The 25,718-nt window shown below is 46.0% G+C and overlaps 1 protein-coding gene across 1 annotated transcript in view; it reads left to right on the forward strand.

The window, feature by feature from the left end:
* The first annotated feature begins 1,172 nt into the window (after positions 1 to 1,172).
* Positions 1,173 to 25,718, forward strand: part of C5_2H18orf63 (chromosome 5_2 C18orf63 homolog) — a 192,274-nt gene continuing 167,728 nt past the window's right edge. Inside the window, exons 1-2 of the mRNA XM_085606293.1 lie at positions 1,173 to 1,318; positions 23,850 to 23,928. Of these exons, the coding sequence (XP_085462419.1) occupies positions 1,185 to 1,318; positions 23,850 to 23,928 (213 nt within the window). The 5' untranslated portion in view covers positions 1,173 to 1,184. The remainder of the gene's footprint in view (positions 1,319 to 23,849; positions 23,929 to 25,718) is intronic.

Below are 25,718 nucleotides of genomic sequence, written 5' to 3' on the forward strand. Positions count from 1 at the left end.
CATTTAACAAATTCTATGTCTCTTCTACCATCTTCACCACACTCTTTATTACCTCAACGTAACATTCTTCCCATTTAATTGGCCAAGCTACTGCATCATCCATTTACAAATTCCTTACTACACCTATTGTACACAGATCTAAGACCCACACGGAGCTCCAATGGGAATCTGATTTCCATTTCTCATGACCTACTATTTTTTTGGGATAAATTATGGTTGAAAATTCGCAAGACCGCAAGATCGGCCAGCACTCCTCAAACACTTTTTTTCATATATAATCATCTTCTGTTTACACCACTATCATTACATAAATTTCAACCCACACCCTCTTCAGATTGCTGGTCTAGTAATTCTTCTCACGCAGATTTATTTCATATGCTTTTTTAATGTCCCTATACTCATCAGTTTTGGTTGAAAGTATGGTCTCAAATTAATACCGTTTTCCATACCTGTTTCCCTTTCTCCCCTGAAGCTGTATTTCTAGGCTCATTATCTGATAATTGGCAAACCCTTTCTCATGACATGGACATTGTGGATTGATTGATTTTGCTTTCCAGCAAATAACAAAAAATTGGAAACAATCTACACAACTTTCATTTCAATCTTGGTGGTACAGTGTATGTTATAACCATCGACTAGATCGTGCCTATGTTTCTTCTTTGTCCTTACTCCTGAAAAGAGAACGCATGTGGTCTCCTGTGACTATTTTCTTAGACGTTTCTGCACGTTTTGATGGCTAGTCACACGGTTGAATACCAGTGTGTGGTTGTGTGTGCATGTATGCATACATGCATGGGTCCATGGGTGTCTGTTTGTATGTTGCTGTGTGCATGGTTGCCTGACTGCTCGTTTTCCTTGTGTGCATGCATGTCTGTTCATGTGTTACCCTCTCAGGACATGTTAATGTATATGTGCCACTCTCATGCAGGGAGTGACACGTACATGCACTATACAAGGTCTAACAATTTCGATTTTGTCACCGATTATTTTCATTTCATTTAGTGCTTTTATATAATTTGTACTTGTTTGTGCGTTTCGAAACCTTGTTCACAATACACTTTAGAGATCAAGAATAATACCTCGATTTAAGAGTTCTTTGTTTGATAGCGACAATAGTGTTTGTTTATATTTAACCACACTTTTCTTATTCCATAGTTTATAGTTGTGATTAACCGTAAAGCATCATGAATGAAACCCGATGGGAGTCTTTATTTTTCACCACTTTGCCCGATCTACGAACATTGTGCGCGGTCAAGATCTTATTGAGTCCAGAAATCGAAAAATCGAGTTTAAGGGACGCTCAGATAAAGTTCTGCAGGTAAAATATTGTTACAAATACATCAGATGTGCTCTCACTACTGATTTGTAGGAGCATCGGTTGGCGAAAACTATACTGCTTCTTAGTTTTCTGTAACCAAAAAGATAACATTTCTGCATGGCTGGTGTACCTCTTCAGACAAATGTTTGTTTTGAGATCTTAGTTCACATTGTGGGTGTCTGAAGCCTGTTTTTACCAGTGTTTTTTAAATATAGAAAAAAACAGATTCAGTTCCGCCAAGGGGGGAGATTTCCTCTCATGCTTTTCACTGATGCATTTATCATTGCACTTCCTTTAAAGTGCTTTCATGTCATTGCATTAGGGACTATTTAAATTCAAAAAGAACTATGAATATTCATACATTACATTTTTTGACTGCAGAAAGCAATCAGTTTTATATTTTATTTTTACACTGCCAGTCTTTTTTAAATATTTTTTGTCAGTACGCAAAAACAAGCAAGACCTTTTGACTATAACAGTGCATGTTGACTATAACTTGCTTTAAACGCTAGAATACCTTGGATTTAATTATGGAAAACACATTTGTTTACATATCCATGTAATTTGTTGTTGGAGGATGATTCCAAAATCGAGAATAATATTTGTTGAATACACATGTAATTTGCAATTCAGTAGATTATTCAATATTTTTCCTCACATTTTCCCTCCATTCATGTTATGTTTCAGCCTTAATCTACTTTATACACCTCATCAGGACAAATAACAGGGAAAGCAAGATGGGATAGCCTTAAGCAGTTCAATTCAATCTCTTTAGACTTCGGTGTGATACGATGGGTTTTCCTTTATATTCTCTTGTAATGTGGCATGTAACCCTAATTATGATTATTAGAGGGTGGAGCTGACTGTTGCCAAGGAAGTTTGCGGTTGGACCTGGCCCTTTTTGCAGGGTCGCCCTGCAGATTGTTTTGTGCACTGTTGCTGAACCTGTTTTTGTTGGCATTAGGACTCTGTGCGCTTTTTCCCTGGTAACATGCGCTAAAGTACTTATGCGCCGCGCTTCTTCAAACATTGGACCTAATTGGCATGTATAATTGACTTGTAAGTCCCTAGTAAATGGTACTACAGGTACCCAGAGCCTGTAAATTAAATGCTACTAGTGGGCTGGCCTGCAGCTCTCTTTGTACATCCCTCTAAATTAGCCTTTTAAAACATGTCTCAGGCCTGTCACTGCAGCCTCTGTTGCAGTTTTGGACTGCCATTTTGATAAAAGAAACATTTTGTTAGGCCTACACCTTCCTTTTTTAATACAAATAAGCCTCTCTAAAGTAGACTCCAAAGGCTCTTAGGGCAGGGTATATTATATTTAAAAATTAGGACATTATTTTTTAAGTCAGGCCTCGAAAAATCATAAAAATGTTAGCAGACCTGCAGGACTAGTGACATAAATAATCTACTCGACCTGACTGTAATTCTCTTGACCTGTAAACTGGTTTCAAATTATGTGATTCTGGGCAAATATTTAAATTCACTGAGCCATCGATTTCTTCATTATCACATATGAGAGCACCTTGAAATATGTGAGTTCAACTCTGCTTTTCACAGACATAGGCAGAAATCAACTGCATAAATGCAGGTCCTGGTGGTCAGATCCTGACAAATGGATGGTGGGGAAAATAAGGTTCACACATTAAATTTGGTGGGTCTTGAAGAACACAAGGAGTTACCAAAAACACTTTGTGGGCTATGGGAGAGCTCAACCCCAAATATGTTTCTTACTGGAAAAGCTCAGCTCGCTTCAACATACCCAGAAGCAACAGCCACAGTAAGGGCCCCTTTTTCAAAAGTGAAAATTTCCCCAAAGTCATGGATTCCAGCAGTCTTTACCGGCCACAGCACTGGAAACGCTCTTCCTCCCAAACAACATTTCCCTCCCTATGCCGCTTTCCTTCATCACACCCTGTAGAGAGAAATATTTCCACTCATTTCCTCTCATGTCAGAGGATAACATGAGATAACTGAGAGCGTAATAATTAGTAGATTTATTACAAAGACCAGGTCCAGGTTCACCCCTTTCAACCCAATTTTCCACTACAGGTCTTAAGACTGATTCGCCTGGGCCAGATGGTCGAGGAAGTTCGGTCTCTCTTGCAAAAGAATGTGATCTAGAATATTCCAAAATATCAAACGACCAAGGGCATCAACTTCTGCTACTTTTTGTCATAAAGATTAGACCAAATCTTGAATATTATTTCACATCTGAGATTAAAAAGCAAATGGGTCAAAAGAGATATTCAGTATTCTGGTTCTTATATTTTCCCACAACTATACCCGGGAATCTTACACTGGCTCTAGATCTGCAAGGTGTAATATTCAATTCCCTTTATAAGAAAATCATCGAAAATTTAAAATAGGAAAGTCTCTTAAGCATTGCAAAGTTCTCCCTTTCCATGATGCATCTTCCACGGGCATTCTCTGAAAGCATACTGGTGTTACTAGCTGTTCTTCTAGGGGAAGCATTTTACCCATATTGGTGTAAATGATCGATTAAGGCCCGCTCAGCACAAAAGAAGAACAGTATTTTCAAGCAACTCAAAACAACTACAAAATGTTTGATCTTCAAATCAGCATGAGCGAGTTGATTCTTAAACCTGAACATACTTAGAGTCATATTTAGAGGCAGCAGTTGATGCAAAAAATGCACAAGTGCTTCCGTTATGAAGACAAATTGACTCCTACCCAATACAAATGTCAACTCTTGAAGGCAAGTCACTTTTCAACATTCAGTCAGGCCTTCTCTCCTCTCTGCTTGTTCATGATCCTAAATAGAAGCAAGTAATGGGGAGTAAAGAATGCAAGTGAATAACACATTCCTTCATTACCCTGCATGGCGGTGCAAGTAGCCCATGCTACGTGGATATCCTTTTCAAAATCACCTGTCGCACAAGTCAACATGACCAGTAAGTTAATGGAAGGCCATGGAGGCCAAATAAAGGAAATACCTCTTGGCTCATTCGAAGCTGAGCTCTTCAGAATGCAGGTGTCACATCAACATGACAAAACTGAGGGCAAATCCTTTCTTTGACTGGTCGCCACATCCTTCAGATGGATAACACTACTGTGTTCATCAACTGAACAAAGCTCCAAATCCATAATTTTTCATGGGAAGCACTGGGGATCGAACTGCGCTCTCTAGCAAGGAACATAAGTTAATCTTCCAGAGCAACAGAACTGGAATGAATACAAACTGACTTGGTAACTCATGGAAGAACGTGTATGCTGTAGAAAGAAGCTCTGCCCAGCATCAGGTTCAGGTCATAGTTGTAGAACACCAAACACTGTAGTGAAATGGCTCCCTAATGGATGTGAGAAGAGCACATTGAAGTAATAATCAGATAGGAAAGGCAATGCAACATTACGCATTCAAGTGCACAGCTTTCCTGTTTTTCCAGAGAGGATGCTTTATTTAGCCCTAAAATACCTGGAAACTTCCCAGGAACTGAAAATAACTGGAACCTTAACAAGCAGCTAGTAAAGAAGAAGGTCCTGTATAAGTAATATAACCGGAGTGTGACTAGCGCCCTGAAACCCGAAGAGAAACGAGATAGGAAGAAAACAACAAAGTAGAGGATCACAAACCCAGGTGCAAACTCGTTGAGGGCCTAGCAGGCTTAACAATCAAACAAAAGTGTTTCCAGACATGAAGTTGTTCCTTATGCATATGCTTGTGTTGCCTGTATCTTGTGACCTAGAAGTGGTACAAGTATACACCTTTTGAATGGAGGAGCAGTGTGCTATCTCTCTCTCGTGTACTGTTCTCTACTCACTCTACGTTCCATCACCGAAAGTGGTGAAGTCGGTGGAATATAGGGCCAGATGTAGGTAATCCACAAATACCGAATTCTTAATACCGAATTTTACCTATTCGGTATTAAGAAATCGGTATTTCTTATGTAGGTAATGAATCAGTAAAAAATACAGATTCCTTAATATTCCTTATTACCGAATCGGTAATACCGATTGGGTAATAAGGAATACCTACCCATTCATTCCTATGGGCTTGGAGGCCCCTAAGGGCATGGATGTGTGCCACATGGCACTTAGAAAAAAATTCAAAAGTGAATTTTTAAAGGAATTCGTTAATTACCACCAACTTGAAGTTGGTGGTAATTTACAAATTCTTAAAGCACATAAGCACTCTTTTATGTGCTTTCTACAATGCATTTACCGAATCGGTAAATACCGATTCGGTAAATACAGATTCGGTAAATACCGAATCATCACCTACATTAGGAATGGCTAAACACTGGTCGGTAACCCTGAAATTTACGGAATCCCTTAGGGCATGTATGTGCGCCACATGTGCACACAGGCACATTTCAGGGGTGCAACAGGGTGTCCTTTGGACACCCTGGCACCCTTGAAATACCTCCCGGTATTACCGATTCGGTAATACCGAATCGCTAATACAGAATGGCTTTAGATTCATTCCTATGGGCCTCCAAGCCCATAGGAATGAATGGGTAGGTATTCCTTATTACCGAATCGGTATTACTGATTCGGTAATAAGGAATATTAAGGAATCGGTATTTTTTACCGATTCATTACCTACATAAGAAATATCGATTTCTTAATACCGAATCAGTAAAATTCGGTATTAAGAATTCGGTATTTGTGGATTACCTACATCTGGCCCATAGTTACTTAACTTTGTGCTAGTTCGTGGCCGTTTAGGCCGAGGTGTACCCAGTAACAGCTCTACCTACCTATGAAAATCAGTAGCTAATTCTGTCTTGTGCCACCTTGTTACAAGCCCTCCATTTACAGTCAGCCTTTTTCAGTTGAAAAGGTTAGACTGAAGGTGAAACCCATATTTTTAACCTAAAGTAGTCTCAGAATTTCACCATTCGCTTCTTTCATTCTGTCTAACTCTTCCAGTGATGAGGAAAATCTGCACTGGCTAGACTCCAGGTGTGCACTGAGCTAGTATATCCTTATATCCGTTGATGTTAGAATAGATGACAATCTTTTTTGTATCTTCTAAGGCATCTTTGTGGAAAACATATTTATTGTTTTTTATGGTGGTGCTGTGTGCCTTCACAAGATGATACAGTGCCACTTGGCGCCTTTGACATGCTGTTGTGGGAATAATTTTTGGATCCAGCCTGGTCCCTAGGAAGAAGGTACATGTAAGGAAATATCAGAAAGAACACTAAAAAGAATAAGTTACCAATTTTGACAAATAATTAAACCTATCTAAAAAAACTTCTAACTAAAAAAGTATGTCATTTTCTATTGAAATGTTTTGTCCCAAAATACCATCCTTTCATTTTGATAAGTAGACAGAAATTGCCTTCAAACCTCAGCTTGTCATTTTCTGAAAATGCACAAATATTACCCCAAAACAAATTTTTCAGCACTGGACCTTTAATATATTGAGATGCGTGAATAATTCCCTGTTGTCAAGATAATCCGCTGTAACTATAAATAGCAGTACACAGTGTTACAATGGCCACAAGGCCTCCACAACAGTGTTTGTTTAGTAGCCCACCCACCTAATTTGAAACAACCTGAACTTCAGTCAATGAAGTGGAAGTGCTAAGCCTTTCTACTCCCTCTAGAGGCCGCCATAACTCAGATATCTACTGCACGCCATGTGTGTGGAAGCCCCTGAGAAGAGCTCTTCTCTAACCTTTCACTGATTTTATTCTGATAGGTTTCTGGCCTGTCCTAGAGCTTAGCCAGTCCCCTTCCAGCTTTAGTATACTGTAAGTTGTTTTGGGGTGGTTTTCCAGGAAATCTCAATTTTTATGGACCAGGAAGACCTTACATCTCTCACAAGCTGTCTTGACTGACAGAGAGAAAGAAATCTGTTTTCAAATCCTGCTCTATCTGCAGGGCCGGAATAGGAATCCAAAGCAGCCCTGGTAAATTCTGTCAGACCAGCCCCCGTACAGTGCATAGTGAGTGCAGCGAGTGAGTCTCATCACTACAAGGAGGGTTTGGGGGGTTTCTTCTCCCAAAACAATGTGAGCAAAATGGAGCATTTACAACACATTTTTCATTATATATTCATTTGTATTTGCTTTTAAAGCAGTAAATGTTGACCTTAGAGTGCACCAGGGTGCAACAATCTTTGTTGGAGCCTTTCAATGATTCCCTCACTATCACCCTCCACCAGTGCCCATCATCTCTCCTTAGCCCCTCTCTCAAATGTATTTCATTAGTTTTTTAGCTGCACTCATACAAGTGTAGGATTTTGGAGCACTTTACATCATACACAAATACAGAGACAATGAATCATACGTGTGGGACTACAAGGTGTAGGATTCATGTCATCCATATTGGTAGGCATTTGCTTGATATGGAGAAGCACAAACCCAGGATTCAGAATTTAACACCTTAGTTAGGGTTGGCTTTACTAATAACAATTTATTTCTACCCAAACAAAACACTTTTTTTGCAACAGTAGGATAATGAAAGACTCGGAAAAACATAAAAAGTACTTTCTGATCTGTACCATGTAGTTTGCATGTAGCTCTTTGATGACATTTTTACATCAATGTGCTAGATTATGATTATGATTTATGAACTGCACAGTAACAAAAGGGTCTCTGTGACAAAAGCAGTTTCCCACTAAGCTATGCACATAAAATACTGTTCTGTGATATGCATGGTACACTTCCTTTGTAAGAGGCATATTAACCCTCCGCACTACCTTAGATGAGGCAAAACTGCCACTAGACAAAACACTGATCTCTCTCCAGCTGGTACATTAATCACCAGAGTTAGCTTGACACGTTTATTGTTGCCTGAAAATTATTCGCATTCTGGCCACATATTTTGATGCCCGCTAGGAGCAGCCGTACTCGCTGGCTTGGGACTACATCACCCAGCTTTCCAAGCTGTCCAGGCCACTTCAGGGCAAAGGAGCGACATAAAAACATCAGAGATGTCCTGCAGCGTGGGAGCCTCGCATTCTGGCCACAAACTTAGTTGCGCGCTCGGAGCAGCCATACTCGCTGGGTGGGAATACATTCCATAACTTTCCAAGCTGTCCAGGCCACTTCAGGGCACATAAGCTCCATGAAATCATAGGACCTGGCCTGGCAGTTTGGGCTGGACTGTTCCCATTGGGTACAGGGTCAAGACTGATTTGCGTATGGCTGGGTTCAAACTGGAATGGCAAGGTGAGCAAAAAAACGATGTCTTTAGGCCCAGATCTCTGTACTGGAGTGAATGTTTGACATTGTTCTGCATTCTGTCCATCAATTGTTCTCTTTGCATGAAAACATAGGAGGCATCCCGCAGCATGGAATGCGCCCGGGCACGAGGTCTGACGAGGCTAGACTGGGACTGCTCTCTTTCTCCCATGTATTTTTTGGTAAGCGACTATAGATACAATGGGGAAATGAAAGGCTGTAGGGGGACCCAGGGGACCCTTCTCTTGTCCAACTACAACCATTGAAAGCATGTTGGAAAGAAATCACGTTAACGGAGCGGAGATTATCCTTGGAATGTGGCCTTAATCAAGGAGCTCAACTGATTCATCTTCCACTGACCGAGGATATAACAACACTATGTGTCTCGATAAAATTACGATCTTTCCCTGCCCTAGTGGAACCAGTGCCTAATGGAGCCGATAGCCGAATAGCTCTCCAAAGTCCCATCAGCATTTTGTCTGACCCGGAGCCAGTAGTTAAAAAGAAAATGTTGTGTATTTCCCCTGTAGAAGTCTCTTGGGTCCCTCACCGGCGTGTGCAGGGCACCACACCTCAGACAGGTACCAGCAGATTTACATTCTTGTTGCCGTACTATCAGGACTACACTCATGGCACGACTGCCGGCATACGGTGATGTATATTTTTATTTTTTATTAGCATTTAAAAAGGTATATAAAGTAAAGACAACCATAACAATGTGGTCACAGTACAACAGCATTCTTAATCAAAGGCCCTCCACACCCTCCGCACATCACTGTATTGAGAACACGCATTTACTTCATTTGAGACTGCAACAGGTATTGGGTCAAGTATTTCCAGTAATCTCGTGGTTTCGACTTGGTAGGCAGTTCTTCTTCATATGTTTTTAGTGTATCCTTACAATACGTTAAATCAGCAATCCAGTCTTTAAGTTCTGGTGCCCTCCTGCCATTTCAGCAGAGCGATACTCTCCGCTTGGCCAAAAGTAGGGAAATCACACAAAATTTGCGTTTTTGAGCTTTCACCCCAGGCAGTAGACCCAACAAACATATACGAGCCGTGCAGCCCACCTCACCACCCACCATATCTCCCAGCGTCTGCGTCACCTGCATCCAGTATTCCATGACCACCCCACAAGACCACGCTAAGTGAATAAAATCCACCCCTTCTTGATTGCAGCGGCCACACCTAGAATCCGAGCGTAGCCCATATCTGTGCAATCTGGCAGTCGTGTAATACGTCTGGTGTAGGTACTTGAAGTGGAGTATGCGTAGATTGCCATTAGGCGTCAGCATACCGGTTAGTGTGCAAGCAACAGCCCAGTCGTCCTCCGTTAATGGAACATCTAGACAGCTATTCCATTTCTCCATGGCTTTATGTGTGTTTGCCGCAATGTCGCTTTGTAGTTTAGCATAGAGCGTGGACACCAAGCTTTTTGCCTTTGGTGTGGTAATTATCCACTGCAGAGCGGACAGTACCGGGGGTTCATCCGGGTATGTTGGGTACAGTTTTTTAATAGCATTCTGTATCCTGTGATAATTAAATTGGAACAGTAATGTCTTATTACTAATGAATGTCAGATTGTCAAGCGTTTTGAAACTACCATCTTCATAGAGGTCCCCCAGAGTGTCTATACCGACCTGTCTCAGCAATCCAACCCCCACCTCTTCGTGGGTGACCGAAATCTCTGGATGCCAGTGGAGCCTAAGCGCCGGGGCGTATAACGGCAGTTTATTTGCTTTTCTGGCCATAAGGTGCCAGGCTTTATTTGTGGCATCGATCGTGTTGATGTCATTCTTATGTAATGGAGGCCTACGATGTGTGATAATGGTATCCAGCGGGATCGGCAGAGCATCCCCTTCCTCAATTGCCGTATGTGTGAGGTATGGGACTTTGTGATACCAAAAATGCGCATATTGCGCTTGCGCACCAAGGTAGTACAGCAAAAAGTCAGGAACTCCGAACCCTCCCTGGGAGTATGGCAATGTTAGTGTCTGCAAGTCAACCCTAGCCGTTTTTCCCGCCCAAATTAGCTGGAGGACCAGCGAGGTGATGCGACGAAAAACCTCCGTGGGAGGCGGGATGGGTATGTTATTGAAAAGGTACAATAGTTTAGGCAATATCACCATTTTTACAATGGCAATACGGTCCGCCAGAGACAGCGGCAGCTGAATCCACCTCCGCACTTTCCCTTCCAAAGCATCGATCGCCCTCCCATAGTTTGTCCTAATGACAATTTCTGGGTCACATATCATCGGCATACAGTGGTATGTGCAGCGGCCTTTGTGGAAATTGCAGAGCTGAGTAATGATGTCCCTGCCTAATTTTGCACGCTAGTGGCTCTAGCGCTAGAGCAAACAGTAGTGGGGACAAAGGGCACCCCTGTCTAGTTCCCCTGCGGATATCAATGGGCTCTGAGATATATTTATTCACCCGTACTCGCGCCATCGGTGCATCATACAGCAATTGTATCCATTGGATAAACATGGGCGGGAAGCCCATCCTCCGTAGCACTGTATTTAAATACGGCCATTCCAGCGAATCAAAGGCCTTGGCCGCGTCTAGGAATACCGCCGCGGCCTTAGTCGTGGGTGTCAGGTAGTGTGACAATGCAAAGAGAGTCCGCGTGTTGTGTGCAGTGGATCGCGAGGGGATGAACCCCGATTGATCAGGCAAGATCAATTTAGACATTAAAGGGTTGAGTCGAGCAGCAAGCAATTTGGCCAGTATCTTATTGTCTACATTTATAAGAGACAAGGGTCTGTACGAGTCACAGAGCTCTGGATCTTTCTGCGGTTTGAGCAAGGCCAGTAGGAGCGCCTCACGTAGAGTCGGAGGCAGGCTCTGCTGTTCGTGGGCATTCCCATACATCTCCACCAGGCGAGGTGCCAGCTGATCCACAACGGCCTTGTAAAATTCACATGTAAACCCATCAGGGCCTGGCGCTTTACCATTTGGCAACGTTTTGATCACTTCCGTGACCTCTTCTACCGTGATAGGCAGAGACAGATATTCCCTATGCGTGTCCGACAGCCACGCTATCGCCACGTCTTCTAGATACTCCATTATTGCGGCCGAGTCCGCCGTCGGTCTGGAGGCATACGTTTCACCATATGCAGTCACAAACTCGCTTAAGATTTCTTGCGCGCCAAATCTTTTTTTCCCCTGTTTAGTGCGTACCACATGAATGGTCTGCGGTGCGTGGCCTTCACATATTTTAGCTTCCAGGTGCCTGCCCGATCTACCCCCCTCTCCATAAGCCCTCGCTATCTGCCTTTTCGTCGTGTATTTAATTTCATCTTCCGCATAGTTTTGGTACTCAGACAGTATTGTTCTGATGTCACCCAATACTTTAGTATCTTGTGTTCTCTCATATTCCCCTTCCAGTAGCCGCAGTTTGTTTTCTCTCACCGTTAGCTGGTGCCGTATGTCTTTTAGGATACCGGCGTTCGTGCTTATACAGACGCCGCGGATCGTCGCTTTAAAAGCATCCCACAGTACGCCGGAATCTTTCATAGTAGGGGCATTGTGGTCAAAATATTCTTGTATCGCCTGCCCAATAGCGTCTACATACAGTGTATCTAAGAGGGCTTTTGCGTTAAATCTCCAACTGAAGGGGGGCGGTATATAGCGTGGGAATTCCAGGGATAGGAGCACTGGGTTGTGATCCGACAGTGTCCGTGGCAAATGTCTAACCTCCCGAGTCCATAAGGCAATGTCGCCAGACACTAACCAGTAGTCAATGCGGGACCAACTACTGTGTGCTGCCGATGCGTGCGTGGCCTCCCTCCCCTCAGGATTCCTACGTCTCCAAATATCAATAAGTCCCCTCTCCACCATTATATCCTTCAAGACATGTAACGCCCGTCTATGAGGCTCGGTGGTCGACCCAGATCTGTCTAGGTCGTCATATAGGGCTATATTGAAATCTCCACCCCAGACCACGTGCGTAGCCTGCAGGTCCCTCAGCTTGCCCCATAGGGAATGGTAGAATTACGGATCGTCCACATTCGGCCCATATGTGCTCGCAATGGCCAGTCGCTGCCCCCGCAGTAGACCGGTAACAATCACAAAGCGCCCCATTTCATCTGCCATCGTAGTTTCTATCTTGAACTGCAGTCCCCTTTTAACCAGTATTAACACCCCTCTGGCATAGGATGAGTACATAGAGTGATGCACCGACTCAGCCCACCTTCGCCCTATGCTAGACCCATGCGCCGGCGCACAGTGCGTCTCCTGTAGTAGTGCAATATCTATGTGTAGCCTATCTAAGTATGCTAATGTCTGTCTGATTTTTTTGGGGTTAATAAGCCCCCGCACATTCCACGTCAGCAATTTGAGGCACCCGGCCCCTACCCTTGCGTCCCCCATTTACCAATAGTGCTAGTGAGGCAGATCCAATACAGGCATTCGGTTAGTGCGTTCCAACGAGGATCTGAGTGTCCATGGACCTCGTTGTTCCCTAGTGCAATTTTTCGGATTTCAGCGATGCGTCTCATGCACTGCGACCAACAAACCAACTTTCCAACTCCTTTCCCCCTCCCCCCACCCACTTCAGCATCCCAACCATGCCAGAGACACACCCCATTACAATAGGTTAACAGAAAATAACTGAGTTCGGGGATCACCCGCATCGGGGGATCGCCCAGAGCACACATCTCCATCCAACTAAATGGATGTGGACGGGATTACATTAGGAGTTGGGACCTAGATGTTACCATGTCCGTACAGGTAGCTTACTGTCGTATGACATATCGCACAATGATCAGGGAACCGAGTGGTGCCAACCGCCCCACAGTAGTTCAAATCCGCTTGTCGGTGGGCAACACCTCAATAACATTCCTGCAGCCAACCCCGTGACCCCACATGTATCAGAGGACCCCCGCCAACGAGCTGCTCATTACCCCCAAAATCTGGTCCAGCATCTCCCATTCCCTCAGGCCTAGTAGAGCCAAATTCAGGTCAGCAGTGCCCGCCAATATTGCAGTCTCGAGTTTGTGGTGCGGTGCCCCCTTAGCAATCATCAACAAAACAACAGGCACCAGGTTCATCCGATCTGTACGCACTTTGACGTGCCAGGGCGCAGCAGAGTGTTCGTAAAGACAACATAGTTCGCACCACTCGTACTCACGGTCCACAGCAGCCCCGAAAAGTCCCAAGGTCAATGCAAGGCAGCAATGCACTCCCCCCGAGGCCCTGGGATCTGGCGTAGGTTCGTCACCTTACCAAGTGCAGTCATCTCGGCAGCCTCGCACAACTTGCTTTGCCGCTCTCAGAAGTCCGCTCTTCGTCTGCCGTCTAGTCTGCATCCGGATTCTGATCCGTTCTCTGTCGCTCTTTACGTTTGAGGCCAATAAGTTTGACGAGATCTTGCGCCGCCTTAGGTGTGTGACATATCGTTGCTCGGCCCTCATGCGTCACTCGGAGCCTGGCTGGGTACAGCATTGCATAATCAATCCCAAAGTCGCGCAACTTTTTCTTAACGGGGTTGAATTCCTTCTGCGCCAGCTGGACCGCAACCGTGAAGTCCGGGTAAAATTCCAGCGTATTACCCTGATGTGTTATCTGCCGCTTTTCTCTCGCCCGCTGTAATATGACATCACGGTCTCTATAGTTAAGGACTCTAGCAACTATAGGACGCGGGGGCGCTCCAGGCTTCGGCCGCTGTGCCAGCGATCGGTGCGCTCGCTCAATCAAGAACATCGGGGAGAGGTGTTCCGCGCCAATGACACTGTGGATCAGCTCCTCCACATACGTTTCCATACGTCCAACGGTGGTGGACTCCGGAACCCCCGTGATCCTTACTTTGTTGCGCCGGGACCGCGCTTCCAAATACTCCGCCTTGTTTTTTAGCACATCCAGCAGCTGCTCAACCTCCGCACATTTTTTGGCCGTGGCCTGGGAGACATCTTCCACCGCTCCAATGCGATTTTCCGCCTCCACCAGTCTCTCCCCATGGCCATCCAGCTTCGCCGCCATATTGTCCACTCCTATCGTGATGGTGTCCAGTTTGCCATTTATGTCCTGCAGGCTCTGCTGAATGGCCTGTAACACCCCCTCCATACCCGTGGGCATCGCCTCTCGAGCGTCGAGGGCAGTATCCGATAGTGGTGCGGTGCCCTTCGCCTGCCGTTTGGTCTCAAAAGGGAGCTTAGATTGAGTCTTATCTGGTTTCCCCATGTCCTGTCTTCCCACGTCGGCCACCAGAAAAAAACGGGTTGTAGGTCTCCCAGTGGAGGTGCCGCAGTCTTCCGCCCGCAGTCGCAATAGGCCCCGGTCAATCCACGCGCTGGTCTCCGATGTGTGTGCAGCTCCAGCGCCCTACGTGGAGTCCACGCTCTGTCAGCTGCCTCTCGTCGCACGTGCCTTGATGTCGAGACAGGCACACAGCGCCCTTCAGACCCGTTCACAAGCCTGGGGGCCACACAGCAGGTGTGTAATATAGCGCATAATAGCCAGCATTCTAGGCAACTTCCAGGCACCCCGCATGCCTCCGGGTCGGCGATCTATCACAGAAGCCAGTTTGATGCAGACACGCTCTTTAGGAGGCAGCGTTGTATGCGCCGGGGATCAGACCTTCACCTCCTTCGGTGTGGCATCGGCCGCCGAAACTAGCAGCCCGCGGTTCACACTCGCGGCAGCCTCGCCCTTCCGCCGTCATGCCAGCCAGCCCTCCGGCCCCCGACAGCACAGGGAGTTAGCGCCCCCGGGCCGGCAGGGTCCCAATTGTCGATCAGGCAGTGCTCACCTTCGCCGCGCTCACGGAAGCAGTGGGTGGCAGGGTCAGTCGAGGCGCCAGTGTCGCCATGTACCGATGTAACGGACCGCATCTGACGCTATCTTCATCCGGAGCGGGAGTTCAAATCGGGCTCCGCCGCCATTTCGCGCCTCTCCACTCGTCCGCGCAGGGCCCTCCGGAAAGCACTTAAAACACCAGTGCCATCCCAGCTTCTGGAGTCCGTGGCATTCTCACGCGTCCCAACTCACCAGGGCGGCCCGCATCGCTGATCTCGTCGGCTCTTCGCCACCGTAGCCCTCAGTCACTCCGGGCAGCGCCATCTTGTGTTCCCAGAGCCGCGACCTGAGCCTGATGTTCAGCAGCTCGTCTCCGCACTCACAGCACCGGTAGTCCTTCCTACACTCCAGCCATATGTGGGCGCTCGTGTCCGATTACCAATGCAGTACTTTTCCACGGTTTTTCAGCCCCTTACATGCTCGTTTTTGCCGTTGTTCGTTCCCGTCTGGCGGAGCTGTCTCACAAGGCAGCCATTCCGCTATGCGCCCTCTAGCGCCCCCATACGGGGATGTATATGGTGGTCCCAGGCCACAGCCTTCCTCCTCCTTCATGGCCCTGGTAGGTTCCCCATCCTCTGTGACTGGGCCGGTGCTGACACCCATGGAAGGACGATTGGTGCCAGCCCCCTAGTTTAGTCTGCAGCATGTCTGGTTAGTTGGCCCGCAGGTTCCATGCATGCCCCCGATGGGCTACTGGAGCCTGCACCAGATTCCATGGTGCTGGACTGCCACACTGCCGTAGTTCTATATTTGGTCGCATAGCATATCAGTATTCTGCTTACAGGGCTCCGACTTAGACATCAGTTAACAAGCCAGTTGCGATCACTCTGCCTGATGCTATAAAAATGGTTTAAGCAACTCGGCCTAGCGCCTGACTGCTTGCCCCTGTTTCAGCTCAGATTAATTTCCGCACCTTATGTGTTTGGTGTGCGGCTCTCACCATGCAATCAAGCCTCCTTGGGCTGATATTTGATGGAATATTGGCCTCGCCTGCAGATGCTCGCTAGTGCGTGGCCATCGTGCTGGTGTGCCCTCTTGTGACCCCAAAGGGGCCTTATAATTTGGTGTTAAAATGAAATAAAAACTTAAGTTTAAACACAAAAAAATATTGCAATTCACAAGTTATTGTTAAATGAGTTAACTGTTCAGACATGGTATGTAGTTATTTTAAAGGGAAGCTATTTCATGTCTTCTGTTTCGTCACAGATATCCAAAGATTTTGAAAGATGACACCTGACCTATTAATATTCGTAGTATCATCAATGTCCTCTCGACATCTAGCTAGGTGAATACCACCTAGATGGGCTTAACCACAGAGATGTAGTAAACTGGAAAAATCCAGGGATCCAGATAAATTAAAAATGTTTAGAGGTATACCCAAAATATTGCTCATTTATTAGGTTGGTACCTCTGACTTGGTTAAAAAAAAGTTATTAATGGGTGCCTGCTGAAATTTGTGTTTCATATATCCATTCTCATTTGCCTACATGTTTCAGCCACATATATGCCCATAAGGATCAACGGCCTTCTTCAGGGTTATGAGATCCCTTATCGGTGTGCACTCACTATCATGCAACACACAAGTGGAAGCGTAATGCTCTCCTACGTGGTACTCAAACAAATGTGTCTTCACCCTATATTGGGCTTAGTTAGACATCCCGGGGCATTGGAAGGGGAGGCAATTCCCTTTAGTCAAACATTCGTCAACGGTTATAGGGGGCTAGAAATTTATAGAGTAATCTGAGGAGCAGTAGCTTGGATGATGTTATTAATGACGTCTTATGTTATCAATGATATTCTTTAGCGTGTCATGTAATATGTGAATGCAAAAAGAACAATTGATGGACAGAATGCTGAACAATGTCATACATTCACCACAGTACAGAGATCTGGCCTGAATCCATCGTTTATTTGCTCCCCATACCATTCCAGTTTAGACCCAGCCATATGCAAATCAGTCTTGACCCTGTTCCTCTTGGTAACAGTCCAGCACGAACTGCCAGGCCAGATTCTCTCTGGACTGGAAACAAGCATCCTAGGACCGGTTTCGGGGTATCACCCCATATCATCCAGGCTAGTTTGACTCCAGTGGCATGGAGAGCACAGGACCTACATCACTCATGACATGTTAAATGGCATCATTGATGACAAAACTGATGACATCTCAAATGCAGTGCATGACGGGATCACATTATAGCTGTTTCACTAAACTAAACCATAACTGGCAAATTTCAGCTGTTTTTTCGCTTTTAAACATCAGTCTTCTCTCATTTCAACACCTAACTGTAACAGTAATCACTCAATCAATCATGTTTCAGATTTTTTAAGTAATTGATGCTTTTATGGGTTATGTGATTTTCATGAGTTAATCAGCCTTGTATTTTTGATTATTGATTTTTTTATCCGATCTGACAATAGAGATTGAACTATAGCGTCTCATTATAGTATAGATAAAAACGTTTGTGTGAGAGTAAAGTATTATTGAGTAAAAATGCTGAGGAATCCAAAACGTTAGTGGAAATAATGTACTTTTTTGAATTTTATGATGATTTCAGTAGTGTAGACAGTGACTCAATGTCAGGGCCCGGAGGCGAGGATTATGCCAACACTTTCTTCATCGAATAAACACAGCGATTCTATAAACGCATAAACTACATCTCCCATTGATTCATGAGGAAATTAGAAAAAAAGTCACAGTAACAACTGTCTAATCATGGCTCAGCGTGACCCTTCTCAGCCTCCATCCACCTGTCCTCATCCTCTTTCTTCTTTGCTTCTTTGCTACAGCTGTATTTAAGTCGGGGACCTCGATCCCCACTCTTGATTTTTTTCCCGTATTGTGTATTACATGCTTTATTGTGACTATATTATATTGTATTTGTTATTCTTTTCCTCGTCTTATAAGGTTGCTGCACTGCAGCCGGGGAAATGCTCAGTTGCTACTTTTGCTGCAGTTCATTGTTATTCCGTGGGCCGTGGGAGCCTGCTCATGCAAGTGCTCTGTCTATCCCTGACGCACGATCAGGCAATGCTATGGGCATTTGACACACAGAAAGGGCTGAGCGCTTCTCGAACAAGAGCGTGTGAGTTTCCAGGGTTCACCTGCAGCCAAGTCAGAATACGTAACCTGGTGGGGGGGGGAGTTCTGTAGTGGCTTTCCGTATGGCTCATTTAAACGACCCCTGGAGGCTGTATTGGGCTTATATTTTCAACTGCAGCACTATAAACGCCCCAGGGGTCTGTATTAACATATTAAGTATATGGCAAGGCTGCATTCATTAAGACAGACACCAATCCAGGCTGGATCAATTGGCCAATAAAAACAAGGCAGTTGTGGCATCCTGGAGATGCTTCCTCCCCAGACAGTGTTGCTTGCAACCCCCAAAATTGCCTGCGTTTCCCCCCAACCCATAACACCTCTCTCTATACCTATGCTTTGCTACGGAGCCACTTACCTCCATTTGTTGAGTACAATGGCACAGTACCTACGTCAAGGAAGAGGAAGTAGCCTACTTCCTGGTGTCAGGTGAGTTTTGTAAGACAGTAGATGCCTCGATTCACAGTGCAGTCTCAGATGCGGTAGCACCTTTGGAGAAGAAATTGCTTGAATACGCACAAAAGTGCTTCCAACCCCTCCCATTGAGGGAAGATCTACCTGGGCCTGCGTAAGCCCTCCCCCGTTGTTAGACCTGGATGCTTTTGCTAGACTGAAGAAGGCCTTCATGGGCCATTCTTTAACCCTGAGCCCGAGTGGATTTCCTAGCTTCTGCCATATGACCTTCTCTTCTTCCCCACCTGCCTCACACGGATCCCCAGCAGGATCGGATGGAGAGTTGGATCAAGAACAGCCTTGGAGGCCGCAGAGTAACCCCTTGGAAACAGAACCTCCTGCGAGCAACCCTGAGGGTGCGGAGTCTAACATGCTGAATCCCGGGGCACTCATGCACCCCACCATCACCCCAGATCAGCGGAGTGGGCTCCGGCCGTGAAGCTCGACACGTATGTGGTGGGGAGGCTGAGTAAACTTTCAGATGAGTAAATCCGTAATCTCCTAAGGGCTGAATGCCCCAGACCTTCCTGGAAGGTAAATTTGCAGCTACACCGGAAATAGATCCTAAAATGGCCACATTCTTGGCTAAATATGTGCGAGAGCCGAAGAAGGGCATTGACCGCTTCTGGCGGTCTTGCCAAGATAAGTTGTTAGACTTGACGGGCCATTGACAACAATTCTTGACATGGCAGAGAATGCTAAAACATCGGGCGCTCTTATATCCCTGAGGTACTCTGTAGATCAACCCTAAGTTAGGGGATCTGGCAACCTCTGAGGCGTCCCATGTGTCATATAAACAAGGATTGAGCATCAAGAAATCAATGAATACTGGTAATAAAGTTTCATTGAAATTGAAAAATTGATATACCTTGGTTATTCAACAAGGATTAAGCTGTGCGTCTGGTTCAGGAGTATGATGTCACGCCTAGCATGTGATGTGGCCTCTGAGGCGGGCCAGGTCCTACACAACTGGCTTTTTGGTGAGCCATTCATCAAGGAGCTCGGGAAGTTTGTCTCCATATTTAATTTGCTTGATAAAGCACAGTCCTCAATCAAATGCATCTTTTCCCCCATGGGTTTTCACTGTGGCCGATTGTGGTAGGGGGCGCTCGGCAGACGGCTAGCAAACACAAGCCCCTGGCAGAGGTTAGTCATCAAGAAGAGGCTAGTGGCAGGACCCTGCCCCCTTTAGGGAATTCTACCCCACAAAGAGATATCAGAGCACAGAGGTTCACGAGGCGGTTCACGTGGAGGAGGCTCCTCCACCAACTACCACGGTGAGTCTGCAGTTGATTTCTCACAAGCGCTTGGGGGCAGGTTGACACATTTCGTACAGTTTGGAGGACTCTTGCTACCGACGCTTTGGTCCTGCAAACAGTACTGGGCTTCCACATAGACATCTACTCCTCTTCCTTCCAGCCGTCCCCGCCTCGTCCAGTTGCCTTCTCAGGCAGGGAGGCGGTCCTTATCCACAGGGAAGTTCAGGAACTCCTGGTCAAATGGGCTATCTCCCTAACCTCCCCCCACATTTCAGGGTTCCCCAGCAAAAATTTTCTTGATAGAGAAACGAGATGGTGGGCAACATCCAGTGATAAATCTACGGGAGTGGTTGGTTTACCGCCACTTCAAGATGGAGGGAATCCATCTTGTCAGAGATCTTCCCTTCCCAACGAGAGACTGGTGCACAGGAATCTGAAGGATGCTTATCTGACGGTTCTGGTGTACCTGCCACATCGTTGGTTCCTACAATTCCAATGGGAGTCTCAGACATTCGAATTCAACTCCTTGCGTTTCGGCCTCTCGTAGGCTCCATGGTGCTTCACCTAGGTGCTGAAGCCGGTGGTCGAATTTCAAAGGGCATCTGTGGTCCGCATGATAGTCTATTTAGACGATATACTCATCATGAACCCATGCCCTCAAGCTCTGAAATTGCTCCTGTGGAGTGCTGTGGATCTCCTTCAATCCTTAGGCTTTATCATCAATCGAAAGAAGTCGGCCCTGATCCCATCACAATCTTTGATCTTCCTGAGGTTCCTGATCAACTCGGTGGACTCCACCTTGAGCCTTCCATCCAGGAAAATGGCCAAAATCCGACATGAGGTGCGCGGAACCCTGGCATGACCCTCAACTTCTCTCTAACAGATCGCCAGGGTATTCTGCCTTCTGTTCTCCTAAATACAGGCCATTTTATCGGGTCCCCTTCACTTCCGGGCCTTGAAATGCCTGAAGGTGTACCACCTGCATCTCAGCCTCACTTACTCCCAGCATGTTCCCCTCTCAGAAGAGGCAAAGGAAGCAAGGAGAAGCCGCAGTGGTGCCTCACACATATAGAGGCCTTGAACGGACAGGCCATTTTCAGTTCCCAACTGGACTTAGTAATAGAATCCAATGCCAGTGGCTCAGGTTTGGGATCAAGTTGTGGGGAATTTACCACTGGAGTCGGGTGGTCTGCGTCCAAGCAGGCCCTGCAAATCAATTGCCTAGAGTTGGTGCCAGGCTCTATCATGGTGAGATGTTGGACGAGGGAACATGCCCAGTGCTGTGTACTTATGAAAATGGACAATGTAGAGGCAGTCGGTTACATCAACCATCTGGGAGGTACACGCGCCAGAGCGCTGGCACATCAGGCGAAGAGTTTCTGGAAATTCTGCCTTGAACATCACGTTTCAGTGGTGGTGGAGCATCTCCCAGGCTCGGACAACCAAGTGGCAGATTGGCAATCTCGTCACCTCAAGGATGCGAGTCTGTGGAAACTGTCTCCACAGATGTTTCAGGCTTTGTTGAGTCATTGGGGTCCTTTCATGGTTGCTCTTTTTGCGTTCCAGCTGGACTATGAACTTCTGTGTTTTTTAATTTGGAGACTGGATCCCGAAACAATAGCGACTGATGCCTTTCTCCAAGACCGGTCCTTGAAGATGGGGTATGCCTTCCCGCCACTTGAGATGCTAATGAGGCTCACAGCGCAGACCCGTCAGCAACAAGGTGAGCTGGTGGTTGTAACTCCGATTTGGATGTCGCATGACTGGTTCCCGTTTCTTCACTGAACTTTCTTGGGATTTTCCAATCCATATACCCCACGAACAGTTTCTCCTCAAGGATCCCTCATTGAATCCCCATCCGCTGTTGGCCAGCAGATCCCTCCAGCTCATGGCGAGGAGAATTACAGGGCACGCTGGCAAATCCCAGGGCTTTCGCGCACTGCCTGTTTCTGGCCTGGGTGGATAATACCGTTAAACACACCGCTCGACCTGATCTTGATGGTTAGGCTGGTGTGAGCAGCGGGATATTCAATGCTTTGGGATGTCGACAAGTTATTGAATCTCTTCCACTCCTGGTATAAATATCTTTCTAGGAAGCAGTTGTCTGTGAAGTTGACTACATTAATGTGCTTGGTCTCTTGCCGCTAAGCGTCGGATGTCCGGGCTCTAGACATTACTGGTCGCCAGCAGCGGTCCGTGGAGGGAGTTCCGTGGGGCGGGGGAGGGGCAGGGTGGGGGGTACTAAACACCGGAACATGGATAATTGGAGGTAAGTAAACAATTAAATAAATAAAACGAATGTCGTAGCGTGTGCTGCACTGCATTTTGTGATGCAGCACGCGCTACGACATTCGTTTTATTTATTTAATTGTTTACTTACCTCCAATTATCCATGTTCCGGTGTTTAGTACCCCCCACCCTGCCCCTCCCCCGCCCCGCCTTTCCGCCCCACGGAACTTCCTCCACGGACCGCCGCTGCTGGTCGCACCTTTACCCATGATGGGGTTTCCTTCCCTGGGTCCTGTAGGACGAAGTGCAACTCCGGAATTATCTCATGACCAGTCTTCCCGGGTTTCCCTAAACTATGTGTTGTTTGCTGTGTCAAACAGTATGAGTCAATAACCGAGGAACTCTGGCCCCATGGGGAAAGACAGCTGCTTATTGCCCTTGTAAACCTCATAGAGCTGTCTTCTCCCCTACCATTGTGCGCTGGACCATGCACGAGGCTTGTATTGACACTTAGGTGTTCAAACTCATTCCACCAGAGGGGCTATGGCATCGAAGGCGTTTGCCCATGGGGTTCATTTGGAGAATATTATGAATGCTGAGGAGTGGTCTTCGGATTCGACCTTTAAACGGTTTTACTTCAAAGCAATCTCCTCCATTGTGAACATGAGGGTAGACAAGCTATAGACTGGCATAATCCTCGCCACCTGGTCCTGACATAGAATGGAAAATTTCCTAGCAATCGTAAAGGAAAGTTTCAATTCTATTCAGGACACGGAGACGAGGATTACCCACCCGTTTACTCTGTTAAATTTCACCCACCTGATGATATCGGAGCTCTCTGTTCAGGGTGTAAGTAACAGTTTTTCATCAGTTTCTTAATAATTGTATGAACTGGTCTGCGTTGAACATGCTTGTTTCGTTGCATTTGCTGTGTTAACTGACATTGCATTACTGGCTGGTTCACCTGAAGTCCTGGTTTAAATGTTGTTTATGGGTTCTTGCAGGATCGGAGTCGTCCAAACAGGAGTAGGAGGTTCCGCAGTCAGCTTTGGTCACAGGAAAAAAGACCGCAAGGAGAGACAGACGGAAGTTGAGCAGGGCCACACTGGGCCATGATTGGACAGTTGTTACTGCAACTTTTTTTTTCATTTCCTCATGAATGATGGAAATGTAGTTTATGTGTTTATGGAACGGCTGATTTTTAATAAATTAATAAAGTGTAGGCATAATCCTCACTGTCATGTCCTTAATAGAACTGAAACTTTCCTTTACGATTGCTAGGACATTTTTCATCCTAAGACAGTTACTTTTGCTTAATGATGTCTCTGTAAAATAGTCCAATTACATCATTGGCACATGCATAATAAATAAATTGTAATTGAAAGGTTACTAGATGTTATGCTGCTAAATAGGGTACCCAAAGATCCCTCACCAAAGGTTGGTTAATTATTAATGGATCTCTTTAGAAGTATACAACACCGGAAAACCTGTTTCCGTGATTCAGTTACTCTTTCATACAATAAAGTTTATTTCCACAGGTACTTGTTATTTCGATATCAGGATGTTGTGACATCACCTGTCCCAGATGAGTTGAACCAAATATTTCTAATAACGTCGGTAAGAACAATTATCTTTTAACACATTCTAAGAGCGATGCATATTTGTGAAGCTGTTCCTTGTGTTGAAGATTACTTTTAGGACATGCTTTCTTTCACTCTCAACTGTTTGTCGCCTTCTGTAAAGGTACAAAAGTGTTCTAAAGTCCATTATGCACTTCACACTTGTTGGACTTGGCCCTTTTTGCATGGTCATCCCTGAACTATTTGCCTCCCTCCTGTATTGTTTCTGATCTTTTTTTGTAGGTTTTAGGACTCTGGGCACTTTGCCACTGCTGATCAGTGTCAAAGTGCAAGTGCTCCGTGTATAAAGTGTTATGGTAATTGGTTGTCCATAATTGGTATGTTTGCCTTACTAGTAAAGTCCCTAGTAAAGTGCACTATGTGTGCCAGGGCTGATAATGCAAATTCTACTAGTAGGCCTGCAGCACTAATTGTGCCACCCACACAAGTAGCCCTAAAGAGAGAACTCAGGCCTGCCACTGCAGTGCCTGTGTGCAGTTTGTTAAACTGCCATGTTGTCCTGACAAGTGCACCCACTTGCCAGACCTTACCCGTCCCTTTTTATGCACATCAGACACCCCATTGGTAGGCCCAAGGTGCCCCTGGGCAGGGTGCAGTGTATGTGAAAGTTTGGACATGTACTGAGGTGTGTACCATGTCCTGACAGTGAAATACTCTCCATTTCGTTTTTCACTGTTACAAGGCCATCGTGCCCATAGGACAGAATGGGGAAGGCTGTGTAATATGTTTCCAGCCTGTCTTCCCATAGGCTTAAGATGGAGAGGGGAAGTTTAGTGTGCCTGAACTCACAATTTAATAACTCATCTTTTTGTGAAGACGGTTTTTGCATTGTGTGTTTAGAAACCACTCTTGTAGAAGTGGCTGTTTTTTTGTGTTCTAACATTTCTGTGTGTCTCTGCCTGGTTGTGGATTGACTGTCTGGATTTGAATGTAATCGGCTCTGGGGAATGGCCTGACCCAGGGGAGGAGGTGAGACAACAACAGACTGACCTACATCTGGATTGTAGGGGGGAGTAGCCCCTGGAGGTGAAGAGGCCTGGGCATTTAGGGGTGTAACTATGAGAGTTGAAACCCCTGAACGTTGGAATGGAACTGATCAAGACTGAAAAGGATTGAAACTATTTTGTGGTCAAGGGGAACTTCTGCCAAGGAAGAAACAGCTGAAGAGACTGAAGGAAAGGACTGATCCCTGCTGTGTGTTCTGGGACTGACCTGCAGTTTGCAGATTTATCCAAGGAGAGGCTAAGGGACTTTGCTGTGTGCTGTGTCCCCCTGCTTGAAAGGACTTTGCTGTGTCCTGAAGTAACTTGTCCCCAAGCGCCTGAGGAGAGCTGCCTCCCTGTTGTGGAAACTCAGGAAGATAAAAGATTCCAAGGGTGTCTCAGTGACGCTGTGTGCGTGTGCTTTTTGCAGCCTGAGACCCTCGTAAGAAGTGCCCTGTGATCGTGGGCACCTGGAGTACAAGTGAGTCTCAGTGACTCTGTTTGCGTTTGCTTCGTACAGCCTGAGACCTTCGTGAGGATTGTCCTGTGAATGTGGGCACCCAGAATCCAAGTGAGTCTCAGCGACGCTGTGTGCGTGTGCTTTGTGCAGCCTGAGACCTTCATCAGGATTGTCCTGTGATCGTGTGCACCCGGAGTCCAAGTGAGTCTCAGCGACGCTGTGTGCGTGTGCTTTGTGAAGCCTGTGACGGTGTGTATCGGAGCAGTCGTGTTCTCTGAGTTGATGGACAGCTGGACCAGAAGTGCTGTGATCGTCATTGCCATC

The sequence above is a fragment of the Triturus cristatus genome, chromosome 5_2 (genome assembly GCF_964204655.1).
Source record: "Triturus cristatus chromosome 5_2, aTriCri1.1, whole genome shotgun sequence".
NCBI classification, from domain to species: domain Eukaryota; kingdom Metazoa; phylum Chordata; class Amphibia; order Caudata; family Salamandridae; genus Triturus; species Triturus cristatus.